General features: G+C 51.2%; 1 protein-coding gene across 1 annotated transcript; it reads left to right on the top strand.

Moving 5' to 3' along the window:
* Positions 1-4,840: 4,840 nt before the first annotated feature.
* Positions 4,841-14,097, top strand: NFATC4 (nuclear factor of activated T cells 4). Its single transcript, XM_043555928.1, has 10 exons — positions 4,841-5,162; positions 6,259-7,354; positions 8,780-8,942; positions 9,530-9,729; positions 10,060-10,232; positions 10,695-10,835; positions 11,737-11,792; positions 12,070-12,196; positions 12,389-12,970; positions 13,721-14,097. The coding sequence occupies exons 1-10, from the start codon at positions 5,063-5,065 to the stop codon at positions 13,786-13,788; spliced, it is 2,706 nt and encodes a 901-aa protein (XP_043411863.1). The 5' UTR covers positions 4,841-5,062; the 3' UTR covers positions 13,789-14,097.
* The last annotated feature ends 11,990 nt before the right edge of the window (positions 14,098-26,087 follow it).

Consider the following 26,087-nt stretch of genomic DNA (forward strand, 5'->3'; position numbering starts at 1 on the left):
CTAGCTCCTGGACCTCAAGCCTGAGCAAATGTTGCATAACAAATCTTCCCAAAACTTAGTAGCTCCTTCTGGGTATATATTATCTAATTGGGAGATAAGATGTAAACATGTGAAAAGTTATATACTAATAAAAGGGTTTAACAATAACCAAATGAAATAATGTTTTTTTCTAGCTATTGATATATCTGTTGCTTTGTGTGAAGAAAAATTTCAAAATTAAAATTGATTTAGCCATAAGAAAGAACAGGTCTTTTTAATGATATCTACAACATGGATGAACCTTGAAAACATTATGCTAAGTAAAAGAGGACAGGCACAAAAGTTGACGTATTATGTTATTCCATTTATATGAAATGTCCAGAATAGGCAATCTATGGAGACAGGAAGTTGATTAGTGGTTTCCAGCAATTACGGGAACAGGGGAATAGAGAATGGCTACTAACCGCCTTTTTGGGGTGTTGAAAATATCCTGGAATTAGATATATATGGTGAAGGCTGCACGACTCTGTGAATATACTAAAATCTACCGAGTTGTGTGCTTTCAAAGAGTGAATTTTGTGGTAAGTGAATTATGTTTCAAAAACATGTAAAATTATTAAAAATTTTTCTTTGATCAATCATGAATGAAATAGAAGAACAAATTTGGCTCTATTGTCTATATGGGAAGATCAATTTTTACAAAGTCATTGACAAATTTGTAAAAATTAAGACCTGGAACAGAAATTGTCGTGTCATAATTCATTCCTATGGCAGATCAATATGTAAATATGTTTTTCCTTTTTATTTAAGATAAAAAATATATGTATATAATTATAATTATTAACCCATTGCTTTTTCTTTTCTTGTTCTGTAACATATATATGTTACTGGCATTATTATGAACATATTAGGTCAGTAAAAGAAAATTTGTACTCTGTATTTCTTTTCTGGTCATGATTATGTTTCATATCATCATTAATACTGAAAATAATCTTTTGTTACAGAAGAGATGGGCTTTGAAAATCATATACTTCAGTTGTCAAATATGTAAGGTATTTGTTGTTACTGACAGTCTCAGTCAGGAAAAATCAGTCAGGAAAAAAATCAAGGTCTAAACCGGGGTAGCAATGAAGGGAATAAAAAGGAGGTAGATACTGCATGAATAAAACATACTTTTCTATGGGGTACCTGAGTGGCTCAGTTGGTTGGGTGTCTGACTTCAGCACAGGTCATGATCTCACCATCTCATGGTTCATGGGTTTGAGCCCCGCATCGGGCTCTGTGCTGACAGAGTCTGGAGCCTGCTTCAGATTCTGTGTCTCCTTCTCTCCCTGCCTCTCCCCTGCTCACACTCTGTCTCTCAAAAATGAATAAACGTTAAAAAAATTAAAAAACAAAAACATACTTTGCTACGGTTATTGGAGCAAAGAAGAGGGAGATGTCAAGTACGAAATATATTTCCAGCTTGACAATAACTGGAAATCTTGGGGGCTTGGTTTATAAGTATAGGTACCCAATGCCTAGAACTGCCTCTGAACATAAAGGTACTTACTTCAATACATATTTTTTGTTTGAATGAATGATCTTGTACAGGCACATCTTAGCTGCCTCATATACTCTCCACCCATCTTTTTACTGTAGCTATTACTGCGGCAACTAACTGCTTGCAGGCATCACCTGACAGTATCTGCTCCCAACTACAGCACCTAGCTTTTGTCTTTTCCCTGGGGAATTCTTCACTGCAGCCTTGTGGGACACCTATCATTTCTGACACTTGTGTCAACTTGGAAGGGTGAGGGAATTAACAATTCAAGGGGCAACTTTTGACCACTGGGGTAAGAGTCAGTGGGTAAATATTCCTCTCTTTGTCTCTTGACTCGTATTCTATGTGGCTCCACAGAAAGTCCCAGTGGGATAATGTTCCAGTTGCTCAGGGCAGTGACCAGCTTAGTACCACATCCTTGGACCTGCTTTCCCTCATTCCCACTTTCCCTCTTCCCATTCCTCACCTGCCTTGTCCCTTGTGATAGCTTTCCACAATAAACTACCTGCATGTCATTCTTGTCTCAGCCTCAGCTTTTGGGGGGAGTTCAGCCTAACACGGATTCCTATGTAAAATATGGCATGGGCCATATTAGCACTGGTAAAGGACCCACAGACCTAGCTGTGTCACTAACCTCACATGAAGAGATGGGCACTTTTGTCACCATTTGCAGATGCACATGTACCGACAGGAAAAGATCTCCAAGCCATTTGTTAAAATGAGGGGGAAAAAAAAGAACAAGTCATGAAAAATGCTTGCAGCATGGTCTCATGTTCCTGAAAAGAGCAGGTGTGTGTACATGTTAGGAAATGTACACAAAACGGTGGACTGTCACGGTTTACTATATAGTTTTCTACGGCTTGAGTCATTTACAAGGAGAATGTATCTGTGATTAAAAAAATAATAACGTCCACCTCCAAGGCCGTTCAATCAAGGTTGTGAAAGTGCAGAGCACTAGGCAAAGCTTTCCACTAACACAAGGTGAAAGAGAGCCGAACGGCGCTCAGGTTTGCCCGCTAGGGGGCAGCGGAGCGAGGACAAAGGTTAGGCGCGCGAGAAACCTGGGACTGCCGGAGCGAGGGAGGCTGGGTCTTTATGGGCGCCGGGGAGCAGAAGTGTACAGCAACCTAAACGTACAAATACTCGCTCTTCCCCAGGCGGGACGTTGCAGAAGTCATAAATTCCATCCCTCTGCTGTAGCCCAGGCAGATCGGAGGGTTTTCAGAATCTAGGGGATGCCCCGCTCCACTCCCCCCAGAGAAGCTTGGCACTCTGAACAGTCTTCAGGCTCGCTCGTACTACTTCTGCTCTCAACAACTCTCCCCTCTGTTCCCCGCCCTGCCCCCCCCCCCCCCGACACCCGCAGAGGGGAAATTGAGTCACTGGAAGGCGAGGCCAGAGTCGCGGGGGGAATGTGCGCCGACGCCAGCCTCGAGGGCCTTCCAGATGCTTGGAGGAGGGGAAGAGTTCTCCAGGAAAATATACAAAGGGGGGTGAGAGGGGGAGGTGGCTGGCTGGGCAGGAGCTGAGCCAGACACATGGAGAAACGCTGCCCAGGATCAAAGGAAATATGACATTTGAAAAGAATGTGCGCGTCTGCGTGTGTAGCAGAGGGGTGGGGGGCGCGGGGGCGACGTGGGGAAACAGGGGCTGGGTTGGGGTCTCTTCCCCTGCCCTTCTAGCCTCCGCTTCCCTCCTCTCTCTGCAGCCCCCTCGGGTGGAAGCTGGTCGCGCGAGTCTCAGGGTGTTCCTCACTCTCCCTCCCTGTAGGTCTCTCCTTCCTTTATTTCCGAGATGAAGCTGGAAGGGAAATGTAATTTGAGGAGACCAACCAAAGGGGGAGAAAAAAAAAAAAAGAAAGAAAAAGAAAAAGAAAAATCAAACCAGGCCGCCTCCCTGCTCGGCCTCGGAACATTCTTCTCTCCCCGCCGGCCCAGCCTCTTATCCCCGCCCCTCCAGCGTCGCGGTCCTGGGCTCGGAGCCGAAGCAGCTCCGCACGTCACTGGGGTCCCCGGGGGCTGGAGGGGGGGTCCCCAGGGCGGGCCAGCGGGAGGATGGGAGGGAAGGGAGGGGAGCCGCCTGCGCCGCTGCGGAGCTCCGGCCCGCCGGGCCAGCCCTCCCCTCTTCCCCAGCCCCGCAGAGCCTGTTTCTCATTAGAGTAACGGGCGCAGTCCCCGCCCGGCTCCCGAGTGTTTGTAAACGTCTGACCCGAGGGGCGTCGCTTAACCCTTTAGGTGCGGGGCTGGGGCGCCGCTGAGGGCGCAGCCCTGAGCTGGAGGGATTTAGATGAAAAATCGCTGCGGCCTGTTAGAGAACTTTGAAGTACACATTCTTGCTTGGGGGTCGGGGTCTTACCCCGCCTTCTGAATCAAGAATCTCTGATCTAACTCCCACTCACCTAACCAGGCCCCACCATACCTGCCCTTCCTTGAAACTCCAGTCCGAGTCTTCCTTCCTCCCCCCCGCCCAGGTGACAGGTGTCCAACCCCGGGGCCCACAAGGTCGCCCGGCTCTGGGCTCCTAGAAAATCTGGCCAGGATTTTCAGGCGAGCCGGAGCGGGATGCCATCGGATCCGAGATTCATTCCAGACTGCATTTCTAGGGAGGAGGGAGCCGACTTCCCGCGGAGGCTAATTAATGGCCCCTCTGGGTGGCTGGGACAAGGGCAGCGGTAAAGTCCGGCCTGGATCACCGCCCGTCAGAGGCTGTGGACCTTTGAACAGTTCCCCAAGACGGCTAAAAGTTCTTCACCTTTGAGGGTTGGGCAGAGACGGTAGCTGGAAGGGCTAATTCTGCAGGGCAAAGGCTTCCAGGCAGGGCGGCCTCAGACGATGGAAGACCTTTTCCTTTTTAGAGCAGGCTGTAGCCGCTCTGCACCCCAGAGCCCGCTGGGCCCGAAGGCTTGGAGGCGAAGGAGAGAGGAGGTGTCCTTGCTTGAGAGTTGCTGGCTGCACAACTCTTCAGAACTTAAGAAAGGGTCTGCCTGGGCTCTCTACACGGTGGACCCAGGATATGGCCCCTTTAAGGCTCTCGGACCCGGAGCCCCAACTTAGACTAACAAGAGGGTGGTGGTGGTGGTGGAAATGCTCCCGGAGGGATATGATTGTCTCCAATGCGGGCCTATAGGCTTCAGTGAGGTCGCACCAAGCCTGAGGGACCGTTTTCCAATTAAGTTTTGTTCCTTTTTTTTTTTTTTTTTTTTTTTTTTTTGAGGGGGAGGGACTGGAGAGAGGACAGAGGGAGGGAGGGTGGGGGAGGACGAGGGGCGCGTGGTTTTCTCATCTCATCCCTGGAGGAGGGGCTGGAGCATCCCGGGCAGCCAATCAGGGACAGGCTGGGGGGGCGCTTTGAAGAAGTTTGGGGGAAAAAAGTTTGGAAAAGTTTCTATAATAACGAGGGGGCGTCCGGAGGGAGGAGGCAGCGGCGGAGGAGGGGGCGTCACGGAGAAGGGGAGGGAGGGAGCCACGGGTGAAGATACGGCAGCCTCCTGAGCTCCCCCCCTCCCACCCAGACCGGGACCTGGGGGCTCTGGCCGGCTCCATGGGGGCAGCGAGCTGCGAGGATGAGGAGCTGGAATTTAAGCTGGTGTTCGGGGAGGAAAAGGAGACCCCCCCGCTGGGCGCGGGGGGGTCGGGGGAAGGTTAGTGCGGGGCTGGGAAGTGGTCTTGGGGTCAAGAAAGGAAGGGCCCGGAGATCCCGAGACTGGGGATTTTAGGGCAGCGAGCCTGGGGTGGAGGATGAGGGGCTCAGAGGTGGGGGGAAGTCGCAGAGGCTGAGGGGTCTGCGGAGGTGAGGCTGGGGGCCGGGCACCACTTTCTCCTTTTTAGGTCGTGACTGGGGTGGGGGTGGGGGTGCCGTTGGCCGCGCGCCGCCTCTCGGCTGGGCCGTCTGTCACCGGGCTGGGGGGCGGGCGGGAACAGCGGCCCCGGGAGCCCCGGGCGCTGCCAGGGGAAGGGGAAGGGGGCCCCGGAGCGTGTCCCTCGCGGTCCCGGCCCTGGGCCGGCGGACCCGACGCCCGGGGCTGGGGGAGCTCTCCGGGCCCGCCAGGGCGCCCCTCCCCTCCCCCTCCCCCGCCGGCCGCAATGAGAGGCAGATGGCGGGGACTGAGCCGGGGGCGGCGGCCGCCGCTCTCACGGAATTCGCGCTGCCCGCGGCCCCCTCCCCCGGGCCGGGCCCGGCAAGCAGCATCCCCTCGGCTGTACCCCCGCCCCCAGATGGGGGGAGCGAGGGAGGAGCCACCTCCCCTCGTTGCCACAGCCCTGGAGCCCCCCTCCCTTGGCCACTGTTGCGATGGCAACTGGGGCTCCTGCCAGCACCGTTTGGGGGTTTGGGAGCCGCTAATTGGGTTCATGTGTGAGTCGCCCCCAGCCCAGCCCTGCGCTTCCCTAAACACGCCTCCAGGCCCAAATCCAGCTCCTCTCGAGTCGCCTTCCTCACCTTAAGACCCGCCCCGTCTGGTACCCCTGGTTCCAGGGCCAGGGGCTCAGGTTATCCCAGTGGGAAAAGGCCTGGGACGTCTGGATCTGTGCACTCCACCTTCTGAGGTCCAACTTTGCCTTTGTCTTCGTGGCTCTGAAGGGCATCTCAGGACCCAGCCCCCTTATACTGAGGAGGGGGTGGCATACGGGGCGTGGAGGGCTGGCCACTCGAGGAACCCAGACATCTCACCTGCTTCTCTTTGTCCCCATCTCCTGTGGCATCCCTCTCTCTGTTCCCCTCCCTTCCCATTTCGACAGAACTGGACTCAGAGGACGCCCCGCCATGCTGCCGTCTGGCCCTGGGGGAGCCCCCTCCCTATGGCGCTGCCCCTATTGGCATTCCTCGGCCTCCACCCCCTCGGCCTGGCATGCATTCGCCACCACCCCGCCCGGCCCCCTCACCTGGCACTTGGGAGAGCCAGCCCGCCCGGTCAGTGAGGCTGGGGGGGCCGGGAGGGGCTTCCGGGGGGGTTGGGGGAGGCCGTGTTCTTGAGTGCCCTAGCATCCGCATCACCTCCATCTCTCCCACGCCCGACCCGCCGGCCACGCTGGAGGACAACCCTGATGCCTGGGGGGACGGCTCCCCCAGGGATTACCCGCCACCAGAAGGCTTTGGGGGCTACCGAGAGACCGGGGGCCAGGGCGGGGGCCCCTTCTTCAGCCCCAGCCCTGGCAGTAGCAGCCTGTCCTCGTGGAGCTTCTTCTCCGACGCTTCAGACGAGGCAGCCCTGTATGCGGCCTGCGACGAGGTGGAGTCTGAGCTAAATGAGGCGGCCTCCCGCTTTGGCCTGGGCTCCCCCCTGCCCTCGCCTAGGGCCTCCCCTAGGCCGTGGACCCCCGACGATCCCTGGAACCTGTATGGTCCGAGCCCCGGAGGTCGGGGGCCAGAGGATAGCTGGCTACTCCTCAGCGCTCCTGGGCCCACCCCAGCCTCCCCGCGGCCGGCCTCTCCCTGTGGCAAGCGGCGCTATTCCAGCTCTGGGACCCCGTCTTCGGCCTCCCCAGCTCTGTCCCGCCGCGGCAGCCTGGGGGAGGAGGGGCCCGAGCCACCTCCACCACCCCCATTGCCTCTGGCCCGTGACCCTGGCTCCCCTGGCCCTTTTGACTACGTGGGAGCCCCACCGGCGGAGAGCATCCCGCAGAAGACCCGGCGGACCTCCAGCGAGCAGGCAGTGGCTCTGCCTCGGCCTGAGGAGCCTGCCCCGTGCAATGGAAAGCTGCAGTCAGGAGCAGAGGAGGCTGTGGCTCCTCCCGGGGGACCTCGGAAGGAGGTGGCGGGCATGGACTACCTGGCAGTGCCCTCCCCACTGGCTTGGTCCAAGGCCCGGATTGGGGGACACAGCCCCATCTTCAGGTGAGGATTGTGCCTAGCACCACCTGTGTCTCCAGCCATCTCACTTAGAGCAGGAGGGTGACGGGATGGGTTTGAAGAAAGGTCCTAGTTCTGTGTCCTTGGCATTTCAGAAGAGAATCTGCAACCAGCTTGGCTGCTGCCATCTACCCAGTTTTGGAGAGCATTAAAAAACAAAACAAAACAAAACAAAACAAAACAAAACAAAACAAAAACCCCACCCCCTCCAGACAATTTACAAAAGGACAATCACTCCCTGGGGACCAATAAGGAAAAACCTCTCCCCCACCCCCACCAAGAGGACCACTTAGGTAAAGAAGGAGCATCTCTAGGGTGTTCCCCACCCTTAGCTCTATGCTGGACTGGCTGGGCATGGAACCTGGCTGGATTTCTGCCCTACACCTGGTAGCAGGGAGTCTCCCTTCTCTTAATTTCTAGGGCCCTGACTTACTGATTAAAAGTGTAGCTGCTAATTTGAATAAAATAGCTTGCAAGTCAAGGAATTCATACTGAAACAAGCAGTTCTTGAAGTTCGTCCACCCCTTTCACTCAAGAACCCTGCACATTTCAATAATCCTAAATCTTGGGATGTCAGATTGAGTTGGCTCTACGCAGAAAAGTTTCCTGGGGAAAGAAACCTTTACACCTGCTCTCATGGGTTCCTGCAGGGCAGGGTTTCACTTCCGCAGCATGGTTGATATTTTGAGCAAGATGATGGTTGTATGGGGCTGTGGTGGGTGCTGTAGGATAGTTTAGCAACATCCCTGGCCTCTACTTTCTGGATGGTACCCTCTCCCCTAGTTTCGACTACTCAGAGTGTCTCCAGACGATGCCAGCCACCACCTGGGGGGGGGGGTATCTTTGAGTTCAGGACAGGAAAGTTGCCCATCTGTAACCCCCAGCTTTCTGGAACTGACCTGTCCAGCCCCAACTAGTGGAGAGGGTGCTGGCTTGGAAACAATCCTGGCTTCTGTCAGTCACTGGCTTGCTTGGCTTGCTGGATTCTACTCCCTGGGCCTCAGTTTCTTTATCTGAAAAACAAAGGGGTAACCTCTGAGGACTTTTCTGGCCTGAAGAATTTCTTTACTTGATTCTTCCCATCCAGGTCTGGGGATTAGGATTAGGTCTAGGTTCACCTCTGCCTCCCCATGAAGGAACCCTTGCCACCCCAAACCCTGTGCTCAGAACTGGAAAGAAAGGAGTCTCAGGCCTTGTGTCATCTTCCACACCCTCATCTCAAGGGGCTCTGAGAGGGCTGTCTCCTATCTCCCCTTGCTTTCGGGCTGGTGGACTGTTTTATTTCTGCTGTGACTTCCTTTCTCCCACACTCACACCCCCTCCTCCCTCACATCCCAGGGAGCTGGGCCCAGCGCTGCTCCGACTGAGGTCTGAGACTGCATATGATCAGTGCTTTTCTCTCCTACCCAGGACCTCTGCCTTACCCCCGCTGGACTGGCCTCTGCCCAGCCAGTATGAGCAGCTGGAGCTGAGGATTGAGGTGCAGCCTAGAGCCCACCACCGGGCCCATTACGAGACTGAGGGCAGCCGAGGGGCTGTCAAAGCTGCCCCTGGTGGTCACCCTGTAGTCAAGGTAAGGGGCAGAGGGCAGTCCTGATAGCCTTTCTCTTCTCCAGTCCCAGATCCCTGCAGATGGGCTCCAGCTGTGCAGACCCATGGCACTGCCCTTTCCCACACTCCCTCTCAGCAATGACCCTGCAGGCAGCCTGGGGGAGGGGCTGGAGTTAAGGGAGGAAGGGTGCACTTCCAGGACCCGGATATACTCTCTCCTTCTCTGTCCCTCCACCCCCGCTCCACTCTTCCCATGGGACACCCGCCTCATGTCTACTCTGGAAAATGGTAGCCTGCCAGATATGGGGGAGGGGTTAGGCTGAGGCCAAAGTTCACTGGGAGTTAGGTTGTCTGTTGAGTTGGGCCAGTCTCTCTTGGAAGATTTCCCCCTTTGCCCAGCTCAGTTTGGGCCTTATTCCAAGAGTAACACTGTAAACTCCAGGCCACGTTTTCTCCACAGCTGGTGCCCAATTCCCCCTGGGAATCCCTTTCAGGATATCCTTTATCTTTCACCATCCTCATCCCCTGGCGGACTGAAAGCCCAGGGATGGATGAAGGATGAGACAGTGGGGGTTTCAGTTGGGTGGCCTCTCTCTTTCCGTCTGCCAGCTCCTAGGCTACAGTGAGAAGCCACTGACCCTACAGATGTTCATTGGCACTGCAGATGAAAGGAACCTGCGGCCTCATGCCTTCTATCAGGTGCACCGTATCACAGGCAAGATGGTGGCCACAGCTAGCTATGAAGCTGTAGTCAGTGGTACCAAAGTGTTGGAGATGACCCTGCTTCCTGAGAACAACATGGCAGCCAAGTAGGTCCCCACTTCACTTCCCCTCAGTCTTCAGGCTTTAGGACCAGCCTTTTCCATGAGGTCTAAGCTAGGCCCACTCTTCCTCTTCCCAGAAGAGCTAGCTGGACATCACTTCTAGGAACAGGTTCCAGGCCTTCTCATGATCTAGAAGAGGACTTGGGACCTAGGGAGCACCTTGGAGAGACCACCTGTGATTAGAAAATACCCCCCCTAGGTTCCCAGAGAAAGTCATTCAGGGCTTTGGATGAAGCGTGGGGGCTTCCTCCTTACAGGGGCCTCGCCATTTGGCTTCAGCTGGGTGGGGGCTTGCCTTCCATTCTCTGCTTTCAGCATTGACTGTGCTGGAATCCTGAAGCTCCGGAACTCAGACATTGAGCTGCGGAAGGGGGAGACAGACATTGGGCGCAAGAACACACGTGTGCGGCTCGTCTTCCGGGTGCACGTGCCCCAGGGCAGCGGGAAGGTCGTCTCAGTGCAGACAGCATCAGTGCCCATTGAGTGCTGTGAGCAAAGAGGCCCTGTGCCATCTCTATGTCTCTTGCCACTCCCTGTTTGCGTGTATGTCTGGCTTCCCATCTCTTCTGCATAGTGTCTTGTGTCCTGTCCTAGGTAGCGCTATAAAGGACTCAGCGCTTATTTCTATTATGGAGGGGTTGGGGGCAGTGTTCTAATTTGTCCCTGCCACAGACTCTGTCTCTGGGCTGGACTGTCTCTGGCCTGTCCTCCATCTGTCTCTGGGTGGCCCTGTGTACTTGTTTGGGTAGCTCCACCCTTAGGTGACGCTGTTCATCTCTGTCTCTGCCCAAGCTCCTCACCTGGTGTGTGTGACCCCAGGGATACTGTTGATTTACTTGTATGTCTGCTACCGAGGAGGACTCCTCCAGGGTCCTGTGGCAGTTATTCCAAGAAGGGTGGGGTCCTCTTGGACTCAGCCCAGCCAGCCTCCTTCCTGCACTGCTCTGCAGCCCAGCGCTCGGCCCAGGAGCTGCCCCAGGTAGAGGCCTACAGCCCCAGTGCCTGTTCTGTGAGAGGAGGAGAGGAACTAGTGCTCACTGGCTCCAACTTCCTGCCAGACTCCAAGGTGGTGTTCATCGAGAGGGGCCCTGGTGAGCACTCATGGGGGCGGGGGGCAGGCAGGAGGAGTTTGGAACGGGCAAGTGAGAGATCTCTGGCACTGTCATTAAACTAGCAAGTTGAACCTCAGTTTCCTTATCTGTGAAAGGGAACAGATGGACTGCCCTTCCTATTGTCCTGTCTGCTTCCCATGGGGAGATGGGTGTGACAGCAATCTGAAATGCTCAAGATGATGAACAAATGTGAGAAATCACATTCATTTTATCAAAGAGGAGTCAGCTTTGACACAGTTTACTCCCATGTAGATAGTCCATAGAGGAGAGAGGAAGAGGGGACTTATATGCTCCCAGACCACAAGCACCTCCTGAGTTATGGACCTGGTAGCACAACTGTGATTACAAAGCTTGTGAGGGGCCTCGGGTCAGTTGCGGGGCTGGAGAAGGGGACATTTAGGGGTCCAAGTAAACCCGCCAACCTGAGCCCTTTGCCCTCCCCCCACCCCTGCCCACCAAGAACCCCAGCACCTACACTCAAATGGAGCACCCTGGGACCATGTCAGAGAAGGTTCAGAGATTCTGGATCTTGAGATCAGGGTCTCATTGCCTTCCTTCAAGCTAGGACCTTTCTTACTCTTGAACTTCCTCCCAGCACTGTCATGGCAGGGGATGTTTGGAACTGAATGGGAGGGTTCCAGAGTCACCTCTGTCATGAACTCTCTCTGGTTCCCCGGGCTGTTCCTGCCACTTCTCTTGTTTCAGTTTGCTGCCTCTTCCATCCAATTGAGTAAACACGCAATGGGCTCCCCTGTGAGCCAGGCCTTGTAGGGGCCTTCTGAATGTGGCCCTGACTCTAGCAGGAGGGGAAGTGGCAGGGGCCTGGGCAAGGGGCACGGGCCCTGGAATTGGGCTGGAGCTCTCTGTTCCTTCTGCACAGATGGAAAGCTGCAGTGGGAGGAGGAGGCCACAGTGAACCGGTTGCAGAGCAATGAGGTACCAGTGTCACCTAGGGCACCCACCCTGGGCGGGTGGTGGGAGAAGTCAGGAAATTCACAGCTATGTCCCTTGCCCATGGGAATGGACTCCAGAAGCTACCTCTTCTTTTCTGGAGGAGGCAGTCTGGTCTCTCTGGGAGTAGGTTCATCTCTAGGAAATGAAGTTTGCTGTCTAGCAAATGGAAAAAGCCAGGAGGTGGAGTTTGGGTCCTTGAAAGGGCTATGCCGAGCCAGATCCCTGAGGGCTCCCTGCCTCATCCTGTGTTCTTTCCCAGGTGACGCTGACCCTGACTGTCCCTGAGTACAGCAACAAGCGGGTGTCCCGGCCAGTCCAGGTCTACTTTTATGTCTCCAATGGGCGGAGGAAGCGCAGTCCTACCCAGAGTTTCAAGTTCCTGCCTGGTACGTTCTGGGACAGCCCACGGTGGGGGTGTGGGGATACGGGGAGCTGAGGCAGGGGCAGAGGGATGCGGTGCCCCATCGTGAGGATCCAAGGGACGGATGGAGCCTGGGGACAGAGAAGTGGGCAGAGGCTGTGCAGTGGGGAGACTGCCAGCCCTCTCACCAGTGTGTCCTGCTTTCTTATCTACCCAGTGATCTTCAAGGAGGAGCCTTTACCGGACTCCTCTCTCCGCGGCTTCCCTTCAGCACCTGGCCCCCCCTTTGGCACTGACATGGACTTCTCACCTCCCAGGCCCCCATACCCCTCCTATCCCCACGAAGACCCTGCTTACGAAGCTCCTTACCTGTCAGAAGGCTTCAGCTATGGCACACCCCCTCTGTACCCCCAGACGGGGCCCCCACCATCCTACAGACCTGGCCTACGGATGTTCCCTGAGACTGGGGGTACCGCAGGTTGTGCCCGCCCGCCTCCAGTCTCCTTCCTTCCCCGGCCCTTCCCTAGTGACCCCTATGGGGGACGGGGCTCCCCATTTCCCTTGGGGCTGCCGTTCCCTCCTCCAGCCCCCTTTCGACCTCCACTGCCTTCATCCCCACCACTCGAAGGCCCCTTCCCTCCCCAGAGTGGTGTTCATCCCCCACCTGCTGAGGGATACAATGAGGTAGGGCCGAGCTATGGCCCTGGGGAGGGGGCTCCGGAGCAGGAGAAATCCAGGGGTGGCTACGGCAGCGGCTTCCGAGACAGTGTCCCTATCCAGGGTATCACGCTGGAGGAAGGTGGGTGTGGGGCTGGGGGTTGTGAGTGTGAGTGTGTGCAAGAGATTGCTCTGCATGTTTTCTGAGGGCTGGAGTTTGGCTTCCCAGAGATGGGGCATCCTCGGGCCCTCAGGGCCAATTGGAGGGTCTCAGGAGGCAAGTGTTTGGTGCATGTGGCCACCTAAATCTGGTTAAACTCAGTTCTGAAGGGTGCAGAGAGTTCCTGCCCCAGCCCTTCTCCTGCCTCTGCCCTCTGTCCCAGATCACAGAATTTCCGGGCTAGAAGTACTTTGAAGACCATTCAGCCTAGCTCCCTCAATTGTCAGAGTCACGCACTGAATTTCAGAGCGGGGCAGGGGCTTGCTGAGGTCCCGGTCAGGCACATTTTCCCTTGCCTCAGCGTCCCCCCACACATGGTGACTGTGGTCAGGTTTGGTGATGAGGAGCCTTCGTATTTTGCATCTCCTTCCTCCCACTGGCTACACCCACCTCTGGCCCCGATGACAGTGACTGCCCAAACACCGCAGGCCGAGCCAGCAGGAAAGGGCTAAGATGGGGGCCTGGGAGCCCACATGGATGGAATTGAGTGAGATTTGATTGGGGACAGGTATCAAGACACATTGGGGAAACTGAGGCCCTGTGGAAGAGAAGCCAGTGGAGGAGGAGCCTAGAAGCATCCTAGACTGAGGCCTGCCTGGAATGGATTGGGAATTTCTGGAAAAGGTGGGGACCAGTCCCTAGCCCAATCTTTCAACTGCACCTCCTTTACAGTGAGTGAGATCATTGGCCGAGACCTGAGTGGCTTCCCTGCACCTCCTGGAGAAGAGCCTCCTGCCTGAAGCATCACCTGGCAACCCCAGCCCCCCTGCCCAAGCCCTGCCCACTTTCCCTTCATCCTGGGGTGGCGGTTCCAGAAGCCTGGGGCCAATCTGGATCCTCTTTCTCCAGCTTTTGCCTCCTCTCCCCTGCCCTTAGCTGAGGTGTGGCCCCTGGGCCTGGTGCTGCCTTGGAGGGGCTAAGATGGGAGTGGGGACCAAGGCTGGGTGTGAGGAAAGACTGGAGTGAAGGCTGTGTCTAGTTGTGTACAGGCCACGGTGCTGGGAGGCTGGGGACAGCTTGATGGATAATAAACTGCTCACTGACTAGTGCTTCAGGCTCCAGAAGTCTTTGGACAGACAGATGGGGCAGCTTACTCTATCCCTGTATCCCAAAGAGTTTCTCAGTGGAGGGGTGCTGGGGAGGGTTTGAAGGGACTCCAGAGGCTCCCCAGCTGGAGTGAGGTTGGGGGCTTGAGTAGGCCTCTCCTCCCTGGGGATTCAGATTCCTTTAGGAGCTTTGGGATGGGGCCTAGGAATCTGTGTATTTTCAAGTTTCTTTCTCTTACCGCCACTCAGATGATTCGGATTCATAGCCAAGGTCACGAAAACCAGTCTGATCCCTTTTCCTCATTTATAAAGGAGAAATCCCAGGCTCAGAGAGGGAAAAGGGCTTGTCCAAGGTCACACAGCTAATCAACTAACAGGTTGAATGCCAGCCACACTCCTGGCCTCCTGCCCAGCCCACTCTCCCCAACCCACCCTCAGATACCTTTGGGCTCGGGCCTGAGGCTTATCTCCCTCGGGTATGGTTAGGGGTGAGAGAGGGCTGGCATGGACCCATCCACACCGGATTCTCCCACCTTTGAGGACTGTGAAGACGTTCTGGAAACATCTGTGCTTCAGAGGTAGACTATAGGAAACCATCCACACCGGATTCTCCCACCTTTGAGGACTGTGAAGACATTCTGGAAACATCTGTGCTTCAGAGGTAGACTATAGGAAACCAAGCAGCTCCCCACAGCTCTGGTCACCACTTGCCCGGGTTCAGGGCATTGTATAATCTCCTGGTCTATCCTGCAGGTACACCCACATGTCCCCACTGACAGGCCGGGGTTGGAAACCTGGTTTGCCCCAGTTAACAGGCCATGGGAGGGACCAAGTCTCCACTGGGCTGGGGAAAGTCAGACCTTATCTGCCCTGCTCACCTGGAGCCTGGTACACAGTAGGCACTGGGTACCACCAAGCTGAGTTGGAGAGGCCTGGCTGCAGGCGGCCATACTCAAAAGATATTCAGGGAATTCGCACTTGGGAAACTTGCCTCACCTAAGGCTGGTGGGGCCTCTATGCCCAGTGGGTCCAGACAGGCCTGGCAAGTACCTGTGTGTTCCAGGACAGGTGTGACAGAAGCTGGCTCTAGATTGGAGGTCCAGAAAATGGGGATAATACCTTCCCCCACCCACCCCTCTCCATCTGGTTGCTGCTCTGCAATGAATTTCCTTTGTCTTCCTGAATTCAAATTTTTGTGAACCAAACTGACCTCAAGTGATCAGATCACTGGGCTTTGGCTGCTCTTTTAAAGATACCCTCAGGGTGCCTGGCTAGCTCAGTTGGTAGAGCTTGCAACTCTTGATCTTGGGGTTGTAACTTTGAGCTCCACATTGGGTGTAGAGATTACTTAAAAATAAAATCTTTAAAAAAAAAAAAAAAGTATCCTCCAGCAGGGGCCAGAGTCATTGCCCTGTAATCTCAATGTCAGGAGGGACCCTGGGGCACATGAGTCACAGGGAGCATTCTTTGGCTCCATCCCCAAGATCTCTGACAAGGGGTAGGTCAGCCTCTGTGAATGGAAAGCTGCAGATGGCGGCCACTCACTGCCTCCCAAGGCAGACCATTTCATTTTCTGTCAGGGCACTGCTATTCATTCATTGCCACACATTTCTTGAGCAGCTATAACTGCCAGCCAGTGGGTCCTGGAGGACGTCTTAGCCTCAGGGCAACAGTAAGGAAAGAGCTCACTATAAAAAGTCAAACAGTTCAACTCCGTAAATATTTCTTATACAGACAGTATGTTGGATCTTGTTGTGGGGGAGGGCGGTGAGTAGTTTTAATATGGGGTGTAGAAGGAGCAGAGATCAGGGGCATGTCATCCAGTTGTGGGGGTGAGAGGGAACTAACTTCAGGGTGACAGAATTGCCCAGGCTGATTAGGGGAAGGGCAGGTTAGGCAGAGCTACCAGCATGGGAGAGAGACCCTGGAGAGAGGCAAACAAGGAAGGCTAACAGATGGAAGGCTTGGCATTCTTGGAGGAGCAGGAGAGGTTCTGTTTGGTGGGGATGGGGTACAGGTTAAATTCTGGAAGTAGGGGGCTGTGAGGAGGGTTTGGAGAAGGCAGCAGTAGCTAAGTTCTGAGGGCCCTTGTAGCTGTGCCGGGGAATTTAGTTATTCGAGGATGGTGGGAGCTTTCCTACTAGATGGTAGGCATTAAGTCTGGGGTGATACAATCGATCTGCCATGAAGGTCTTCCTGGGGTTGAGCTGACATCTGCCTCCCTGTGACTTGCTCTGCCAGGGCCTGTTCTGCCTTTTGGGCCCATTCTTTGTATGCCTAACCCCTCTTCCTACTGGAATCCTGTTGTGAGTCAGCCTCCCAGGGTCACTGTCTCTTCCCAGGATCCCTACAGACATCTAGGTCCCTGAGGCTGGGGTTGAGAGAGAGAGAGAGAGAGAGAGAGAGAGAGAGAGGGGAGGAGGCCAGATCTTCAGCTGGTGCCAGAAAAGACTTTCTTGGCCAGGGTTTCTCCAAGTGTGGTCTGAGGATTTCTTGTATTTGAATCACTGGGGAGAGTTTTTTTGTTTTGTTTTGTTTAAAGGTTTTATTTTTAAGTAATCTCTACATCCAATGTGGGCTTCAAACCCACAACCCTGAGATACAGTTGCAAGCTCTGACTTAGCCAGCCAGGTCCCCCTGTTTTGGTTTTTAATGTAGATTCCTAGGCAACCCTTGACCTACTCAATTATATTCTTTGGGGCCAGGGCCTAGTATCTGCATTTTAAGGAGTGCCCTAGGTGATTATTCAGCACAAGAATGCTTGAGATCTAGAGTCATTTGTCAATTAAGTGTCACTCCTTCCCACTCCAGACTCTAAAATAGCTCCCTTCTCCCAGATCTTGCCTGGGCTGTCCTGGGTGGAGCCTCACCTGGAAAAGTGTTCTTAAGGGGAGGGGAAGGGCACACACATTCATGACATTGCAACTCATCTCTCTCTATACCTGGCTCCATCTTGCTGTGCAGATAATCTCAGTTGTCTTGAAGGTTGCAAAAAACAAACAAACAAACAAACAAAAAAACTGCAACGCAGGGCACTTCCTCGAAGTTCCAGATGTAGGAAGTGCAAAGGGGTTTGGCTGCTTTTTTTGGGAGCTGGTTTTACTGGCCTCAGTGTCTGGTTGCTCACTTAGCCAACGGTCCACAAAGTCCTCCAGGGCCCCTGCTCTGTGCTGAGTTCTGTGCTAGGCACATAGGATATGGGAATCACACCGGGGCCTTGCTGTGGAGGAGCAGACAATCCAGGCACTAGAAGTGGACACTTTCCTGCCTGGAGACGGGGGTGAGGTGATTTTATCTGAGCTGTCCAAGAGGCAGAAATGGTACGTTGCTATGGAAACACAGGGACCAGAGCTTGAGAGGGAGGGTCAAAGAACATTTTACAGAGGTGGGTGATTTTGAGCTAGGTCTTCAAGAGAAGTGGGAGTTTTCTGGATAAACAAGATAGGCATGCGAGAGGGGGTCATGCCTGAGAGTTAAAACATATGAGGTCAAGACCACACTGGGGGGAAGGAATCAGACTTTCGATGCTTTAATAGGTCATGAGAAGGAGTGTGGATAATAGGCAGTCTTTTACTCATTTGGTCAGAGGGTCTACAGGCATGAGTGTGGGTGTGTGAGCACATGTGATTTAGGATTTAGAAACTGTTTCGAGAAATAGTGGCAGGGAGACGAGAATGGGTTTTGCAGTAGTTGAGGCAAGAGAAGTCTGGGCTCTATCTACTGCTTAGCTTAGCTAAACAGGCTCAGCTAGGGCTGAGCTACACTGAATTTCATGTAAAGTTTTGTCAATCATTCTGATCTCAGTTGTGTTATGGCAAGTTAAGCAAAAATGTCCACTTTGGGCCCCAGCAGTGCAAGGGAGAGCAGTGTCCTTTGATGCCAGCTTGGTGGATGCAGCCATGAAGTGTGGGAGTCCCAAAGGAAAGGTGATTTTGAAGTAGCTTCTTGACGTAGTGAAGAGCAGGCATTTTAAGGCCAACTCCCTCAATCCTCAGGAGATTCTCCTTTTCCTGCTGTTCTTGGACAATCTCCATTTTACTTGGGATGCTGAGAGATTATGTGGATTTACTTACAACTACGCTTCCAAACTGGAAAGGGTTAACAAAATGAACAAAGAGTAACCAGCTAAATGAGAATGGAAATTCTCAATGAGCTTTTAGCATATTAAAAGCTTGGAAGATTCCTCCTGTATATGAATTCCTTTAACTGTAGAATCCAATGTTTCCTAAATGCAGTTGATCATGAAGATCTTTTTTTTTTATGAAGATCTTTTTAAAAAATATTTATTTATTTTTGAGAGAGAGACACACACAGTGAGAGTGGGGGAGGGGCATAGAGCGGGAGACGGGGAATCCAAAGCAGACTCCAGATTCCCAGCCTCAGAGCCTGACATGAGGCTCTAACTCACAAACTGTGAGATCATGACTTGAGCTGAAGTTGGACGTTGGACGCTCAACCAACTGAGCCACCCAGGCACCCTGATCATGAAGCTCTTTTATTTAGGACAATACTATATTAGTTATCTGTTCCTGTGTAACATATTATTCCAAAACTTTGTGGCTTAACAAATAAAAAGTTATCTTTCACAGTTTCCAAGGGTCAGAGATTTGGGAGTGGCTTGCCTGAGCAGTTTTGGCTTGGAGTTTTTCCTGAAGCTGCAGTCATGTGAAGGCTTTGTTGGAACTAGTGGAAGGTCTCAGTTCCACATTTCATGGGCCTCCCCACTGGGCTGCTTGAGTGTTCTCATGACATGGCAGCTGGCTTTCCCCAGCATCAGCAACCCAAGAAGCCAAGGTGGAAACTTTATAACCTAGCTTTGGAAGTCTCACACTGTCATCTCCATCATACTCTATTGGTTACACAAACCAGCCTTGATTTACCGTGGGAAGAGCAGGAGGTGAGGGTCATATGGGCCATCTGGGAGGCTGGTACCACAAATATGAATATTCATTTATTCATTCATTCAGCAGATATTTACTGGTGCCTGCTATATGCCAGACACTGCTCTAGACACCAAAAAATACAACCTCAAACACAACAGACACATCCCTATCCTCATGGAGCTCACATTCTAGTGACACCTCACTCAACATCTGCTTGAGAAATTTGGGAAATATTGCTTCACAGGGACATAGAAGAGTGAGAAGTGTGAATACAGAATAGTTAATGCCAAGGTAGGGGGAAACTCATAACACCATGGAAACTGGGGCTCCTGACCTCGGTTTGACATTCTGGAAAAGGCAAAATGATAGGGACAGAAAACAGATCAGTGGTTGCCAGGGGAAATAATTGGAGAACAAGGAGTGGTTGACTATAAAGGGGCAGCACACAGGAATTTTTAACGTGATGGAACCGTTCTGTATGGTATGGTGGTCAATATATGACTATGCCATTGTCAAAATCCATAGGACTCTACAAAGACCAAACTTAATTGTATACAAATAAAAAAACCCATATGTAACATATGAATTTAACTGTATTACAAATATATATGAAAAAGGTAGTGCGGGTGGGGGTGGGGGTGGGGGGAAAGCTAAAATAAGTAAATTTGGAAAACAATGTTTTGACTGGATGCTATAAGGCTATAGACAAAAGGAACCATAGGTTAAAAAAAAAAAGAAACAATAGATCAATATTATAGTTGGAAAATTTGTTACAGTTTAACAATTCTGAAACTATTTTTTTTTTAATTTTTTTTTTTCAACGTTTATTTATTTTGGGGACAGAGAGAGACAGAGCATGAACGGGGGAGGGGCAGAGAGAGAGGGAGACACAGAATCGGAAACAGGCTCCAGGCTCTGAGCCATCAGCCCAGAGCCTGATGCGGGGCTCGAACTCACGGACCGCGAGATCGTGACCTGGCTGAAGTCGGACGCTTAACCGACTGCGCCACCCAGGCGCCCCTGAAACTATTTAACATATATATTAGTTTTGAACAAATAAGTAAATGGAACATAAGTTAGATGAATTGTAGCTATGGGATAGAAGTTTCTTATTGTCAGAGAAAGTGGGGAGAAAAGCTAAACAGAATAAACACTGTAGTGCTGGATTTGAATTGGGGGTACCAGTATGAACTCATGCTTGTTTTCTATACATATTTACATGGTATTATAGAATATATGTAATAGATCTATATATGTAGATATCATTCTATATAGAGCCATAAGCTACAGATATCTGTATAATATACATATGTATGTATGTGTATAGACATACAAAAAATACAGAGATAAATAGAAAGTGTGTATATGTGAGCTAATACACATACATGTATTTGCTAGTTTTGCCTGCTAAGAATCCCGAAAGAAGGGGGCACCACATTAACAATGAGCACACCTAACAACCAGATGTTAGGTTTCTAAATACCATTCTTCAATAAAAGGAACCAGGGTTCCTTGGAAAAATGACAAATTCTAGGGTTGGGGAAGGCATAACGCAAGACAATCCTGGAGCAAATTGCATTTCTAGAAAGTTAGGGCAAAAAAAAAAAAAAAATAAGGAGGGGATATCAAAAGGATGCAGGAGCCAAATCAAAAATGTCCCAATGGCCAGGGTGCCTGGGTGACTCAGTCAGTTGTGTCTGACTTCAGGTCATGATCTCGCAGTTCATGAGTTCGAGCCCTTTGTTGGGCTCTGTGCTAACAGGTCAGAGCCTGGAGCCTGCTTCACGTTCGTCTTCCAATCTCTCTCTGCCCCTCCCCCACTCATGCTCTGTCTCTCATTCTCAAAAATGAATAAATGTTAAAAAAAAAACCATTAAAAAATGTCCTAATGGCCAAAGTTGAAACAATTTGAGCAAATTAATAAATAAGAATATTAGATTATAACACAAGGAATAAAATAGGAGCACCTGGGTGGCTCAGACAGTTAAGCATCCAACTCCTGATTTTGGCTCAGGTCATGATCTCACAGTTGTGAGACTGAGCCCAGCATCAAGCTCTATGCTGAGCATGAAGCCCGCTTGAAATTCTCTCTCTCTTCCTCTCTCTCTCAAAAACAAAACAAAACAAAACAAAACACAATAAAACACAACAACACACACACACACACACACACACACACACCTCTGTAATGGTTGAATAAGTAACTCACTGGAGGAGAAGGGACAAGTTTCCTTTAAAGAGAATTTCAGGGGCGCCTGGGTGGCGCAGTCGGTTAAGCGGCGTCCGACTTCAGCCAGGTCACGATCTCGCAGTCCGTGAGTTCGAGCCCCTCATCAGGCTCTGGGCTGATGGCTCAGAGCCTGGAGCCTGTTTCCGATTCTGTGTCTCCCTCTCTCTCTGCCCCTCCCCCGTTCATGCTCTGTCTCTCTCTGCCCCCAAAATAAAGCCTGGAGCCTGTTTCCGATTCTGTGTCTCCCTCTCTCTCTGCCCCTCCCCCGTTCATGCTCTGTCTCTCTCTGCCCCCAAAATAAATAAACGTTGAAAAAAAATTTAAAGAAAATTTCAATTAATAAATGTATAAGGAGGGGTGCCTGACTGGCTCAGTGGGTAGAGCATGCAACTCCTGATCACGGGGTTGTAAGTTCAAGCCCCATGTTGGGTGGAGAGTTTACTAGGGGCACCTGGTGGCTCAGTCGGTTGGGCGTCTGACTCTTGATTTCGGCTCAGGTCATGATCTTGCAGTTCATGGGATCGGGTTCTGTGCTGATGGCCAGAGTCTGCTTGGGATCTCTCTTTCTGCCACTCCTGCACCCATGCTCTCTCTCTCAAAATAAAGAAACATTTAAAATAAATAAAAAAGTCTTTAAAAAAGTAAATGTAGATGGACTAAGTTGTAATAGAAAATCACCATTAGACTATCACAGTAATAATTGCTACAGGCAAGATCCATTGATGAATGCTAAAATCAACAGGTAAAACTTCAAGGAAGGACAAGATATTTGCAGGCCTCAAAATATCTGTTCCAAAATGTACTAATTACTGTGAGAGTTTTAAAATACAGTCCTGGGGCGCCTGGGTGACTCAGTCGGTTAAGCTTCCAACTTCGGCTCAGGTCACAATCTCACAGTTTGTGAGTTCTAGCCCCGTGTCGGGTTCTGTGTTGACAGCTCAGAGCCTACTTTGGATTCTGTGTCTCCCATTCTCTCTCTGCCCCTCCCCCACTTGTGCTCCCATGCGCGCTCTCTCTCTGTCTCTCTCAAAAATAAGTAAATAAACATTAAGAAAATACAGTCCCAAATTCTTTGATACCCCTTGCTCTAGGAAATAGAGCTGATTTAATTCCTCTGAGCTGAGAGGAATTAAAAAAATGTTTATTTATTTATTTTGAGAGAATGAGAGGGTGGGAACGGTGAAGGGACAGAGAGAGAGGGAGAGAGAGAGAATCCCAAGTAGGCTCTGCACTGTCAGTGTAGAGCCAGACATGGGGCTTGATCCCATGAACTGTGAGATCATGACTTGAGCCAAAATCAAGAGTCAGACGCTTAACCGGCTAAGCCACTCAGGGGCCCCAGCTTGTATTCTGGACTTAGCAACTTGTTCTAACAAATAGAGTATGGAAAGGGAAAAATAGCCACTTAACGGTAGAGAAACCAAGCAAACACCACTGTAACCGAGCAATCAAGATTAACATCATGGGCAATAATTTATGTTGATATCTGAGGCCCCTGATACGATACATTGAGAAGCACACATTACCTTGGTGATATTCTTTCCCAAGGCCCATAACCTTAGTCTAACCTAAACTGTGCAACATTGTACGAAAGACCTAATCACAAATCTTGAAAGGGGTTGAGATGTCAGGTTTCGTTTTGAGGAAAAACACATGCATATTTACATATTGGTGCCAGCAAGGGCAGGGAGGGGCAGTGCGTTTTAAAGTTTTGTGATTCTGTAACTTGTGGAGATGCAGCCCACGTACGTGCAATGCTCAGACCCTGAATCCATTCAAATGTGTCACAGGCATTCCACTGTCCACTGGACAGTAATCCTTGTTTTTTTCCCTTGCCTCCACCTCCGCAGTTGCTGTTTGTGTCCTGGTCCAGGCTGGAGAATCTGAAGAAGAGACCTCCTTTCTTCCCAGTGGGACCCGGCTGAGCTTCAAGTCCTCTCCGGCTGTGCCCTGGGTGGGTGTCTGCCTCCTCTTCCAGACTGCCCCAGAGGTGAACAGTGTCCAGATTGCCACGCACGATTTCTGGGAAGGCGACTGACACCAGGGGGCAGCAGTAACAAAGTGGAAGGTGGGGTGGGCAGGAGGGAGGAGGAAAAAGCTTAGAAAAACAGGGCCCCTGTTCCTTTGTGAACTTCACATCTGATTCTCTTGTACATTTATTTATTTATTTTTTATTTTTTTAATGTTTATTTTTGAGAGAGAGAGAGAGAGAGAGAGAGAGAGACAGAGTGTGAGCAGGGGAGGGGCAGAGAAAGAGGGAGACACAGAATCGGAAGCAGGCTCTAGGCTCCAAGCTGTCAGCACATAGCTGGACACCGGGCTCAAACCCGTGGACTGCGAGATCATGACCTGAGCTGAAGTGAGACACTAACCAACTGAGACACCCAGGTGCCCCTCTTGTGCATTTTCTCAGACCACTGTTCACCAATTGGCTCCCACTTCTCAGAATCGTCAGTCATTTGGCCCTTAGTAATCATAGATTTGCCTTGTTAACTGTATTTTTAGGGTGCTTTCCCTGTTTCCCCTGCCAGATTGTAAGGTCCTGAAGAGCAGATTCCATGTTTGTATTTATAACTCTTCGTGCCTCCTTGTCCAGTGAATAATAAGAGCTGCAATTCTGTGATGCTTATTAGGGAAGTGCTTTATGTGTTTTAACTCCAAGTTTGCTGCAATCCCAAACCAAGGCTCAGAGATGTTCACTGAGGATAGTAGAGACAGAAATAGATAACAGGGGTGCTCACTCTGTTCTGGGCACCTCGTCAAGCAAGCCCTTCACATAGCTCATCTCATTTAATCTTCTCCCAACAGTCCTGGCAAGTTGTTCCTATTATTATCCCTATTTCATAGATGAGGAAACTGAGGCACAGAGGGCTTACATAATGTCTACAGTCACAGCCTCCCAGGGACAACATGGGGTTTATCCTGGGGGGGACCCACCTCTAGGTCCAGTGACCTTTCCCACCATACTACAGCCAATTCCCTATCACATGGGTGAAATCACATAAAAAATAAGCATCCAGGTGAGGTGCCTGGGTGACTCAATTGATTAAGTGTCTGACTCTTGATCTCAGCTCAGGTCTTGATATCAGGGTTGTGAGAGTTCAGTCCCTGTGTTGGTCTTCCTGCTGGTCATGAAGCCTACTTAAAAAAAAAGAAAAAAAAAAAAAGCTGTGGTTTGGGGCATCTGGGTGGCTCAGTCAGTTAAGCCCAGGTCATGATCTCACAGTTCGTGAGTTCGAGCCCTGTGTCAGGCTCTGAACTGTCAGCACAGAGCCGGGAGCCTGCCTTGGATTCTGTGTCTTCTTCTCTCTCTGCCCCTCCCTAGCTCATGCTCGCACTCTCTTTCTCTCTGTCAAAATAAACAAACTTAAAAAAAAAAAGTAAATATCCAGGGCTCCCTTTGAATGAGGCAGCCAGACAGTCCAGAGATTGAACTTCAGACTTTTAATCAAAGGCCTTGGGATTCATGCTCCCTTTTGGATGTCATTCACTTCTTCTTCTTTTTCCTCCTCTTCTTTTTCTCCTCCTCCTCCTCCTCCTTCTTCTTTTTTAATATTTATTTGTTTTTGAGAGAGACAGAGAGACAGAGTGTGAGCGGAGCAGGGGCAGAGAGAGAGGGGGACACAGAATCCAAGGCAGGATCCAGGCTCCAAGCTGTCAGCACAGAGCCCAACACGGAGCTCGAACTCACGAATGGTGAGATCATGACCTGAGCTGAAGTCGGACACTTAACCGACCGAGCCACCTAGGCGCCCTGGATATTGGTCACTTTGTAAGTAGTAAAATGCAGGAGTTGGACTGGTCCAAGCAGTGCCTAAAACCTCTTCTGATTCTAACACTCCAGGAGTTTATGTTGCAAATGGCAGTGTGCAGAGGGGAGCCTGCAGAAGGAGACCACTCACTTAGGGTTGTTGAATAAATGACCAGACTTCCTTGCTCCTCTGAAGGGGTGGGGAGGGGAAGGGGTATACAGGCTGGTGTATGTAGAGATGAGACACAGAACTTGTTCTGAGCCCCTCATTGAGCCGTTTCGCCTCCATTCTTTAAGTCCTTTTAGGATGTTACTCGGCCTCAGAGAGAGGTCTTCTTCATTCTTTGTCCCCCTGGTGGCAAAGGGCAGAGGAAGAAAGCTGCCAATGCCTTTTGCCTGCGTGGGTGTCTGACCAGCCCCACACCCTGGCTGTGGTGACAAAGCCGTGGTACTTAGATTCAACCAGGTGTTGGCATGCTTTATGACCTCTAGCATGAGTGATGCTATAGAGCATAAAAGGTTTTTCTAAGGCAAAGAAAGTTAAGTTTCTATTCCATTTTGGATTATTTTTGTATTATTTTCACCATCCTGAAAATTCCAGCTCCTCCTAACTTAGCACCCCATTGGCAGCTGACCATAACCTTGCCTAGTTTTGGGGTCCCTCGGCTTTGGGTGGCCCTGGCTCCACTCTGTTTCCTGCCTCCGTCAAGACTCCCCATGATTTCTTTGAGGTTGTGGTTGGTCAGGGACCTTCTCTTGCTCTCCCAAGATGTAACACACTATCACCAAAATTCTTGTTGGTTTAACTGTTCCTTAGCCACCCAAAATTCCATCCTAAGTATGCAGTTTACACTACTAATCCATCATCTAGCAAACATTGTTTTTACAAGGAATATAGAACTGAGGGAGAAGTGTTGGTCTCCGTAGGGATTTAAAAGGCATATGTAAGGGCGCCTGGGTGGCTCAATCAGTTAAGCGTCCAACTCTTGATTTTAGCTCAGGTCATGATCTCATAGTTTGTGAGATAAGAGCCCTGAGTTGGGCCCCACGATGACTGCGTGGAGCCTGCTTAGGATTCTGTGTCTCCCTCCCTTTCTGTCCCTCCCCCTGCTTGAGCTCTCTCTCTCTC

Source organism: Prionailurus bengalensis, chromosome B3, assembly GCF_016509475.1.
Source record: "Prionailurus bengalensis isolate Pbe53 chromosome B3, Fcat_Pben_1.1_paternal_pri, whole genome shotgun sequence".
NCBI lineage: Eukaryota > Metazoa > Chordata > Mammalia > Carnivora > Felidae > Prionailurus > Prionailurus bengalensis.

What these genes read in the sequence shown, in the direction of transcription:
- NFATC4 (XM_043555928.1), top strand. Translation starts at nt 5,063, where the DNA reads ATGGGGGCAGCGAGCTGCGAGGATGAGGAGCTGGAATTTAAGCTGGTG. An exon ending in GGACACAGCCCCATCTTCAG is followed by an intron (nt 7,355 to 8,779) that starts GTGAGGATTGTG and finishes TCTCCTACCCAG; the next exon opens with GACCTCTGCCTTACCCCCGC. An exon ending in ATCAGTGCCCATTGAGTGCT is followed by an intron (nt 10,233 to 10,694) that starts GTGAGCAAAGAG and finishes ACTGCTCTGCAG; the next exon opens with CCCAGCGCTCGGCCCAGGAG.